This window comes from Crassostrea angulata, chromosome 10 (genome assembly GCF_025612915.1).
Source record: "Crassostrea angulata isolate pt1a10 chromosome 10, ASM2561291v2, whole genome shotgun sequence".
Taxonomy (NCBI): Eukaryota; Metazoa; Mollusca; class Bivalvia; order Ostreida; family Ostreidae; genus Magallana; species Magallana angulata.
The window spans coordinates 28,929,450-28,940,693 of record NC_069120.1 but is presented as its reverse complement, the minus strand read 5'-3'; the positions used below and the strand labels follow the sequence as shown (position 1 = coordinate 28,940,693).

Below are 11,244 nucleotides of genomic sequence, written 5' to 3'. Positions count from 1 at the left end.
AAATAGATTTTCATGACTCGAAAACACTTTTAATGCAATTCAGTCAATTTGGGCAAAAGAAACCCTTAAATGGTTTTAGTTTAGAAGAATTTTGTTAATCAATCTCTTTTTAATTTCGTAATTTTACTTTTTAAATGTTTCAGGTGTGTAGTGCCGTTCACAATCAGGAATACACAGTGATAGATGACTACATCACAGGACTCAAGACTCTGCTGTACCTTCGAAGCGTGGAGGAACTTCATAACTGGGATGGTCAGAGTCCCCCTACTGCACCCCACCAACTGGGGAAACCCGTCCTGAAAGTGAAAGACATAATTGGAGAGGTCAGTCTCTTACTGAATTAAATGAAGTTGAGCTTAACTATATTTTTTTACATGCCAAGCCTTAATAATATGAAAACAAGGAATGAAGTCTGAAATTTTCATTTTAGAATCTCCCATCCTTTGGTCCATATCTGGCCAAAAGACAAGAACTGAAGGACCGTCTGTACAAAGAGAAAGACCTGCTAAGTGAAGAGAACATACCAGAGCCCCAGAGACCAGCAAATGCCCCAAAGAAGCCTATACCCACAGTCAAGGTAATTTCCTGTTTAATTGATGATATGTCAGCTGTTTGGAATGTAAACTATAAAAATTGACAGTTTTAAAGAATGATTTTATATTTAAGTCTAATCTTTCTTCACCCCTCTGTGTCTGTATCTTTTACTCTTGCTTTCATGAGGTAGCTTCTTTCTTTCTTTCTTTCTTTCTTTCTTTCTTTCTTATCAAATCCTTACTTTATGTTTTTAGTTGTAACTTCTCTTTCATTACTGTTATTAAGGTCTTGCTGCATTTAAAAAGTGATTGAAATTTATATCCATGAGAAGAAGAGTTTATTAAATTCTCATTTTCAGGATGTCATTGGTCTGGCCTTATCCAGGATCGGGACTTATGGAGACTTGAACAATCAGGAACAGGTGGTGGCACTCATTGATGAGGTAATAAACAGAGAGATAAATATGGTTGGAAAAAATTATTTACCACAAATATAATCCAAATCATCTAAGGAAGAAATGAAGACTGTATATCACTAGTCAGTCCATGCAATAGGGGGGCCGTTATTCAAATTTTGTGTTGATTGGTGTAAACTGAGAATTATCGTTTGTAGTTGAAAGTTTTCCACTTTTTCATGTTCTGCATTTGTGTATTCATTGTAAAATTCCACAATAGAACAAGTTACGGTTAGGGGTTTAAATAACTTGACCGATCATGAATTGTAGCACAGGAATTCAACCAGACAGTATTCATGTTAAGTCTGATGGTAAATTGTCAATCTTCAACATTATACAATCTAGAATATTTTTCATTAATATTAATATACTGGTAATTATTTGCAGGAAATGTGCATAAACTGTGGGAAATGTTACATGACCTGCAATGACTCTGGATACCAGGCCATCAAGTTTGACGCCCAGACTCACCTTCCTACTGTCACGGATGATTGCACAGGTAATTCAGTTTAAATGCAGTTGATACCAAATGTCCTGAACTTCGTCTATCAAATATGAGAAATGAAAATGAAGTTTTAATGCAAAATCCATTTTAAAAAGATAAATTTTTATTGAAAACTAGAAAATATTATTGCCATAGTAGAGCAAGGTAGAATTAGGAAAAAATATTGAATCTCAGCATTTTTGTTATACAAAAATTCGGTTTACCTTAAAGTATGTTTTAATTTGATGCATTAACATAAAATGAAATTTTACCCGCCATTACATTATAGGTTGCACCCTGTGTCTGTCTGTGTGTCCTATCATCGACTGCATCAGCATGGTTCCCAGGACAACACCCTACATACCAAAGCGAGGCATCCCTCTAGGCACAGGGAATAATCTCCTGCCAGGAGTCAGCATGGAGACCAATTAAACTGCCCAATCAAAAGAAAGATTTAACCATCGTCCTCAATGACTGTATCTGTAGGATATCTTTATTCTATTTTCTAGATCATGAAGTATAAAGTAGCTTTGTTAAAAAAATGTTGAAATCCATATCCTAGTAGATGATGTAATTGGTAGCTATATATAGGGTGATGTTATATATATTGGAAAAGGGAGGGTTCTTGAGTTAGAGATTGGTGTGAAACCTAGTCATTTAAGTAACGATTGTTCTGTTATGATATCAAATTAGAAATCTCTTTCAAAGTTAATTTTTTCATGTTGAAGAAATCTGAATTCTGGACTTAGTCATATTTGTTTTTGTTTTTGGGTTTTTTTAAACCCAATATATATTCATTTATGTAAAACGTGGACTTTTTAACAACATGTCATTAATCCTGCATCCCACAATGTAATTTAATTTTGGTTGAAAAAAAATATTTTGTATAAATAATAACAATGTATAAATGTTGAAAAAAATATTTTATATGAATATTAATAATGTATAAATAAGTTACACTTGAGTTTGGGTACAGTTAATTTTGCCGTGTTTTTATGGAAGACAGCAATGTCTCCATTATTTTAGCTGTTGTGGTGTCTTTTGATTGTCTACCTCTAATTCATGATTTTGATTTAAATTGATGATTTGTTGTGAAAAAATCCCCTGCATTGTTTAGTTCATATATTTTTCTTAATGCAAAGTAAATTGATCAGCTGTGACAACATGTTTTGTAACTCTTTTACATGAAGGTTTTGTATTTTGTTTGTATTTTTGTGGGAAATATTTTGAAACTTGTTTTACAGGAGTACCAGTATTAAAAATGGGCTAACGTATTATTAAACTAATAGCTGGGCTAGAATACTGTACTTTTTTTAAAAACTTTAATTTAACCAATCTGCTTTTTTGTTAGAATTTTAAACCATATTGGTATTTCTTGTTTGATTTCACATAGATAACCGGTATTTTGCATTATACCTCTACGTTTATACATTTCGTGAAATGCATATCGTATTCACTTTATATAATATTGTGTTAATTTTAACAGCATATTCACTTATTCTGATTATGTTAACTTGGTTATATTGCTCATGGTGAATTTAATCGGTTAATGTTTGTATTATGTAGTGACAAATAGAAAATAAAGAATTGCATGATATATATATATTTAATGTGATTTGTTATTATACCCCCGCTTCGAAGGAGAAGGGTGTATACTCTTTTATCCTTGTGTGTCTGTCTGTCCATCCGTCCGCCCATCTGTCTGTCCATAACAAAAATTTCTCTCACGTTTTTCTCAGTATTCATTGCAGATGCTTGAAATTTTAACACACTATTTGTGTAGGCATGCAATATCGTGGGATATATTTCTGTACCAATCGGACGTCAACTTCCTGTTAGATGATGACTATTAATTTTAGCCTAATTTTTTAAACGAATTTTCGTCAAAAATTTTCAGCAACTATAAATAGCAGATGCCTGAATTTTTAACACACTTTTTGTGTAGGCATGTCATATCGTTGGATATATTTTTTTGTTATACTTGCATGTTAAATACTGAAATCTGATTGGTTTAGACGCAGTTCATAATTTGTTTTGTTATACTTTCATGTTAAATACTGAAATCTGATTGGTTAAGACGCAGTTAATAATATTTACTATTACCCTCAGCGTTAGCAACGCACTTGGCAACGGGTAACATTAAAAAATGTTTCGTGCGCGAAAATTATGCCCGTACGGTTCGCTGTAGAATTCACGTTATTCCTATATAAAAGCAGTAAAATTTTCTTTAAAATTTTTAAAAAGACATTCAGTATAACAAAATAAATAGTGCCTGTTTGGGAGGATAACAGTTGAAATTGACACCCCTCGAAAACCATTGTCAACCTCCGCTTAGCGTCGGTTGACAATGGTTTTCTCGGGGTGTCAATTTCAACTGTTACCCTCCCAAACAGGCACTATTTATATACTTTTACCCTCAGCGTTAGCAACGCACTTAGCAACGGGTAACATTACGAATTGTTACATGCGCTAAAATCATGCGCGTACGACTCGCCTTATAATTCACGTTATTTCTATCTAAAAGCAGTGCATGATGTTTTCTTTAAAATTAAGACATTCAGTATAACAAAATAAATAGTGCCTGTTTGGGAGGATAACTGTTGAAATTGACACCCCGAGAAAACCATTGTCAACCGACGCTTCAATGGTTTTCTCGGGGTGTCAATTTCAACTGTTACCCTCCCAAATAGGCACTATTTATATAGTACCAATCGGACGCCAACTTCCTGTTAGTGACGACTTAGTTTATTTTTTAGCTTAAATCAAACATATTTTTGTCAAAGATTTCTCAGCAACTATAAATTGGAGATGCTTGTAATTTTTAACACACTTTTTGAGTAGTCCTGCCATATCGTGTGATATATTTATGTACTAATCGGGCGTCAATTTCATGTAAAATTACGACTTTGCTTATTTTGCATATTCACATCATAGCGAGGGTATGAGCATTGGCTCACAGATATCTTGTTGAATTTTCCATGAATTGAAGAATTTGGAGCCAAGAAAAGTAATTGAAATAAATTTATTAAGATTCTGTTGAGAAGAAGTTATACAGTTAAAACAAACTCTCAGCTAAAGACAATTATTTATCGAGAAAATAAAATATGAATTGTTAATTTATGCCCCTTTTGTTATTAAACATTTAAACTGAAAATCCGTAGAAAAGAAAACATGTCTTCTGCACATCAGAAACATGTAAAATGTAGGGCAATATGAATATTTGTTTTTCAAAGGAACAACCAAGTTAAGACAGGAGACTGTACATCCTCAAGAATACTAAAATTAGAACAGTACTAAATGCTATATTTGTTCATGTCTTGGAAACAAACAATGAAACCTACTAGCATTTAACATCTAACACAATAACTTTCTAAATCATTGTAAACGTCTTTTTGCTTCCAAAAAGTTTGTTTCTTGAATGCTCAAAGAACGAGCAAGAGTCAGAGCACGTTTTATACAATCAGCAGAAGGCCCAATCCTATTGTAATGTGTCTTTCGTCTACATGTAACCTTTCTATTGGAAAAAATTACAAACGCCTTTGAATAGTAACCTATATTATTTTATCAATTGTTGGTCTTCCGTCATTAACAATGAAACTAAGGTAGTGCTTAGAAATTGCTGAATACAATTCTGTCAAACTTTAAGTTGATAGTCTCGCCCTTTATGAAAATTATGATTTTTTATGGCTTACGGCCATCTAGTTGCCGGATAATCTTTACGGCAAAGAGTTCAGTTATCTGAACATGCGCGACAAAAAATAGTTCTATTCGAATGTTGCAAAGTTAACTGTTTGTTGTTCATAATAAATATCTGTAAGCAAGATTATATTTTCCATATGTTATTATTACTTATGTTATTTTAACCAATATGAATTGACTTTATTTAAATAAACTCGAAATCTAACGCGAATGAATATTAACTGCAGTGTTTTCCCTAGGCCGTTTTTGCATAGAGGTATATGCCCCCGCCATGCATCACACAGTGCCGCCATGCATCACACAGTGCCGCCATGCTTTCCGCTATGCATACTTACATGTATTATAAGCAAAAAATGTTTTCCCAATTATTTCAGATCATAACAGTGATAAGTAAATGTAAAGTTGTCGTTATTTCGTTCAATCTTCATAAAAACGTTTGCACCCGCAGAGAGCGTCGTTAACTTCGATCGACATCGATCTCAGCAAGGGGGAAAGTGTTTAACGGTTAAAGAACTGAACTTATAATTGAGATATATTGAAACTGGGATTATAAATCGGTAATAAATGCATAAATAGAGGGGCAATTACACCTTGTTTTAATATAATGTGCCTTCTTCGACACCTCCGCCATTATCGAATGTTGGGGATTTTCCAAGATCTAAAAATAGGACAATGTTCCCTCGATGGAGTTACTTTGGTTGTGCTATGATTGAACTGTTTATTTGTCGTAAAAATTTTGGAAACTTGAGACCAAATGTACTCAAATAAGAAAACAACATACAGTTAAGCTTGATTGCAAGTCATATACGGAAGCGATGTCACATTACTATAACATAGAGACATCGTATAGTATGCCTCTGAAAATGACTGTGTACACATGTCATGTGAAGAGAGACTGACTGCAAAGTTATAGTGCAGTAATTAATTTAAATTAAATTTGGTGTCAAAACAAGTTTGCTGTAATTGCATAGTTCTGCCTTTTTCTTGCCCTCCCCTCCCTCCAAAGAGTTTATCTCTGTACAAAGGGAAAAAAATAAAATAGAAGGTGTTAGAACTGCCTTGTGAATCTATATTTTTTATAAAAGCTTGCGAAGGTCAGACTCTTAAAAAAGTAGAAAAACCCCAGTAAAATATGAATACATATACATTTATGAAATACATATAAAATGGAATAATACTTGTTGGTGTAGAGTTTATGAGCATTCATTAATTATAGTACATAACATACAGTACATTTCATCATTTGGTTATATTATTTTTACGCGCAATGATTTCGCGCTGGCTGTGGTCCTGTTACGTCGCACCGTGCACCAACTCTCGCGCAAGTTCATAGTGCATAGGAATACAAGGTATACTGATATTTGAGAGCATGTTGGTTTTAAGTGTTTTTGTGTCCTCTATAGTTGAATGAATTTACAGTTAATGCACTTCAGTCGTTGGATAAAAGAAAGAAACAAATTGTCTCATATTGGAGTTTGAGTCTGACATCATCATTATTATTTTATGCAGTCTATGATTTTCCTAAAAGCAATGGTGGTTTCAACCAATTGATAAAAGAGGCGTCTAGATTTCAATCCTGTCTGTTTCGGTCACCAAGGTTCGACCAATCAACAAATGGGACATGTTGATATTGGTCCTGTTAGTTTCTATAGATCTATGAATTACATGTAGCTAGTTACTTTCTATAGAGCTATAAATAAACTAAAGTTTCCGTAAGAAATAGAGGGAATCATACTCGATCCATGTAAATATAGTCATATCAAACCTGTAAGCCATTATGGCCCTTCAGGCCTTTGATTAATAGATCCTGAAATTGCATGTGTCCTCCTCTTTTATCAACACAGGTACAATGGCGTGTCTAGACACTTACTGTGGGGTATTATTGTCTGATGACAACATCTAGTTTTAAAAGTTTTAAGTTTTATAGTGAAAAATTTTCAACATTTAATAGAGAACAAAAATGTAATACTTTGTGATATTGTAACCCCTTGGATAATTCATAAGTGGGCTTCCGTTTTTTAATATTTATTGAATCTCCGCAAACTTACGACAATATTACGGAAAGTCAAGAGTCGCCTTGACCGTCGCTCTACAACTGCCAAACAATTGCACATGGCAAACAATTACATATTAATAACAAAACACTGTTTTAACAGTAGTGTATATTAGTAAAGTAAATACAAATAGTTATTTCAATCAACGAATTACTTTGATAAACTGGGAGTCAATTAAGAGTATCCAGATCAAAGTCACTCAACACCAGTGACAGGGAAAAGTGTCAGATTCACCGTAAAGTCGTTCTACAAAAGAGTTCCCTTGATTCGCTTGTTCTCTTGGCCTTTTCCTTTAGTTTGTCTTCTTTGTCCTGCAGTGTTCTAGTCAAGTACTGTATTTGCTCTTCTAATTTCTGAATCTCCGAAGCTTATTGTAATTTGGATAGCCCTACACAATGGCGATTTTTGAAGAGTTTTGCAGAGACTCTGCAGTTTGATGGTCAACGGTTACATGTAAAAAGTAATGTTCAAGTGTGCATTTTTTACTTGATTCTTTAAGACCACCTTATTTAACGCATCCACGAAATTACATCTCCACGAATAAGCAAAAGACTCAAAATCCACGAAAATTGGCTCCCATGAAATTAAATGATTCCACAGTATTTTCTGACAATAAAATTAGGGAAGTAAACACTGTACATCAAGACTTTGTTTGTTGTTAAGCTGCACATTACTGCCACATAAATATGGATGTGCTTATGATATAATATGATATATGTTACAATTTTCGGCTTCGTAACTCACAATTTTAAAAAATTGATTTATTATTACTTTTTTGAAATTTGTTTTACTGATCAGTGTAGTTAATGCTAAATTTTTGTTGTTGAACGTTTGCTCCTTTTGCAGATGAGGAAATGATTAAGTTTGAAAAAGATAATGTTAAAGTGTTGTTTAATATACATATACCACTTAAAAGATGAACTGTGAACAAAAGAATGCATTGAACTTTGAGAACTGAACTTCAAGCAATAAATATTAGTGATTTTAAGGCATGTGTGAAGTGTTACATATACAAAAACAGGGCACGAGTCTTGTTTATACATACCAAAGAATTATCAATAGTACATTACTATTAAGCAGGATTGCATTGTGTTTCTATTTTCATGAACAAAATTTAGTACATATATGTATGAAATATTTTTTTAAGCATTGCATGGCATTCCAATTTCATCCACAAGAAATTTTCCATTGACAAGGTAAAAATAATTTTGACACTGTATTAACACGATGTTATACATGTAAGTTATTCATTCCATATTACATGGAGTACAGAGATTTCTACCCCATGTAGACCGTACGCCTTGTACCCTGATGTGTAGATTGTAAAACGTTTTCATAACATTTTATTCTGGTTGTAAGGTTGATTTCCAAGAACGTTTTCATAAAAACATTTTAGAACGTTTTAAAAACATTTTATTTTTGTTGTAAGGGTGTTATAAGAAAACATTATCAATATAACATTTTAAAAACATTTCCGTTTAGTTTTGACAACGTTGTAAAATTATTATAAAAAATGTTATGGTTATTTAGCATAAAACATTTCTAGAATATGTTTTAAAAATGTTTTATTTGTGATTTTTATAACACTGTCAATTAGAAATGCCTGACCAAAATTGCTTTCATTGTATTGGTTTTTCAAATGAATATTTCTTTATCGTCAGAAAACTGCTTATAATACAGAATGAAAATGTTATAAGACAGCATGATAAAAACATTACCTGGCAATGTTTGGCGAACGTTTTTTAAAACATCTAATTAATCGGATTGTTTTTTCTTTTTTAAATGCTAAAGATTTGCATACCTCAGTTATGCATGCTACGGACAAAATAAAAGTTAAGCAATAATTACATTTTAGAACACTGTATATTAAATATCATTATTTAAAAAAAAAACCAGATTAATTGATTTTCATATTCATACTGTTTGTTGTATTTTTTTTTAAATTTAAATATTAGAAAGACAGAGCATCTAACTATGGGAAATATACGAAAATACTTAGAGTGCAGGACATTGGGTTTTCCCTTTCAATGTGTTTACTGCGAGTTAATTGAATGTCACAGCGGGATGCCATCGCCAGGGTGAAAGCAGCCGATCCCAGTTCTTACTGGGTCAGAATGTTTGAAAAACCCACGCCATTTTACAAAGAGCAAGGATTTTGAATGGGGGATATTTTCGGTAAATGTAAGAATTTTTTTATCTTTCAATGCAGAATAATAACTTGAGTAGTGTATAACGGCTTTGTGCTATTAGCCATGTCATATCTGTATACTGCTTGTGTTATTTAATTGACGATATATGTGTACATATGCCAGCGATATGCAACTCAGTTTTCAACTTTTAAGTTATATTTTACCATTTACTAGGGGCTGCTCCCAGAGCTTGACTACAGTGTACCATTCCAGAGTGAGAAGTTTTGTTTCATTGCACCAGATGTTTATGTTAGCCGAAGATATGACTTTCATGGGGTATCAAACATAGAGGTATTTGAAATTTATTCCCCAGCATTATATATGTATTTTTATATAAACTACGTATACATGCAATTGTTGATTGAACTTGCTAAATGCATCACAGGATAAACCATTTTAATGATTCAATTCCACTGACCAGATGTTTTATTTTTGTTTTGTTTTTTGTTTCAGGGCTAAGAAATTCAGTGAAACACATCTGTTGCAACTATAACAATCGAAATGTGTGAAAACTTTTCAGAAAATTGTGAAACTGTGACCACTAGGATGCTGTGAAGTCTTGATATCTAATGACAATGGATTATACTGTCGATTTATATGTGAAGTATAGTTCTGTGATAACACAGTTGGAAAATTTTAAATGATGTTGTTCTGTTGTGTATGAAAATGTTTAAGGCTCATGTCTTTTATATAAAACATTTAAAATTGTTGTATTAAATACCTTAGTTTTTAAAAGTAGAAAGAAAGTTTTATAAGGAAATGAAATGATTTAAAAAACGTTCCCTAAATGATAACATACAATGTTTAGAAAATGTTTTTTTATAACGCTTTGTTAACATTTCTTAGAAATGTTTTTAGAAAATGTTATTATAACGTAACAAAAACCACACAGATTTACGTTGTAATAACGTTTTTAAAAATGTTTTGTCAGCAAATGTTATTATAACGCAAAAAACACCACACATATTCACGTTGTAATAACGTTTTTAAAATATTTTGGTAACATTTCTACAACGTTTTTAAAACGTTGTGAAAACGTTGTTGTGTTAACTGGGTTGAATGGTGGAGCCACTGTTCTCCAGGTAAAATGTAAGATGGTTGTAGGCCCTAAATGAATGTTGATAAGTGCAGTGTATTATAGTTCTCTGTTGGAGGGAATGACAAACTAAACACTGAAGGGAAACACATCCTAATTTTCTCTACAAAAGCAATTTCAAAAAAATGTTTTATGAGTCGGAGTTACTTAAAATGGATCAAAATTAATTAAAACGATGCATCTAGTCAAACTCAACTTGTAGAATTGACTATATCAAAAATTCTTTGTTTAACTTTTTTTTTCAAATTTCAATTGAATATATCGAAAAAAAGTTTGGATCACGGACTTAAGTTCAAGCGCAAAATAACGAATCTACATTAACACTTAATTTCTCTACTTTTGCCTGCGAATGAAATCCCATGTTTGGCAATGACTTTAACCTAATGTAAACTAACGTAATAAATCTGATTAATAAACAAATATTGCTAAGGTTTTTCATGATTGAGCTAACCTGGAATTAAGATATTTGCCTTGCCCTTCAGGCTTGGTGAATATTGATCTTCTCGGATAGCTAAATCATTGCACTGGCCTCAAAAATAGCTTTTTGAGAGAAAATCTACTGCAGAATTTTTAAAAATATTTTTTGTTACATTATGGCTTTCCCTCGATATATTCAATTGAAAGAACTATATATGATATGAGTTAAAGGGCCATGGTCACGTTTTTGGTCAAAAATTATTTCTCACATTTTAATATTTGCATTTCCATTGTTCTTTGCCACTGTAAGGCCATAC

The 11,244-nt window shown here is 32.4% G+C and overlaps 1 protein-coding gene and 1 long non-coding RNA gene across 2 annotated transcripts in view; both read left to right on the top strand.

Annotated features, from left to right (window-relative positions):
• The window catches only part of LOC128165909 (dihydropyrimidine dehydrogenase [NADP(+)]-like), a 30,131-nt gene extending 27,062 nt beyond the window's left edge, over positions 1 to 3,069 (top strand). Inside the window, exons 19-23 of the mRNA XM_052830851.1 lie at positions 144 to 323; positions 431 to 577; positions 893 to 976; positions 1,376 to 1,487; positions 1,762 to 3,069. Coding sequence (XP_052686811.1) covers positions 144 to 323; positions 431 to 577; positions 893 to 976; positions 1,376 to 1,487; positions 1,762 to 1,904 — 666 coding nt within the window. The 3' untranslated portion in view covers positions 1,905 to 3,069. The remainder of the gene's footprint in view (positions 1 to 143; positions 324 to 430; positions 578 to 892; positions 977 to 1,375; positions 1,488 to 1,761) is intronic.
• Positions 3,070 to 9,247: 6,178 nt separating this feature from the next.
• On the top strand, positions 9,248 to 10,087 carry LOC128165092 (uncharacterized). Its single transcript, XR_008241020.1, has 3 exons — positions 9,248 to 9,406; positions 9,589 to 9,705; positions 9,868 to 10,087. It is a non-coding gene; the product is annotated as an uncharacterized LOC128165092 (long non-coding RNA).
• The last annotated feature ends 1,157 nt before the right edge of the window (positions 10,088 to 11,244 follow it).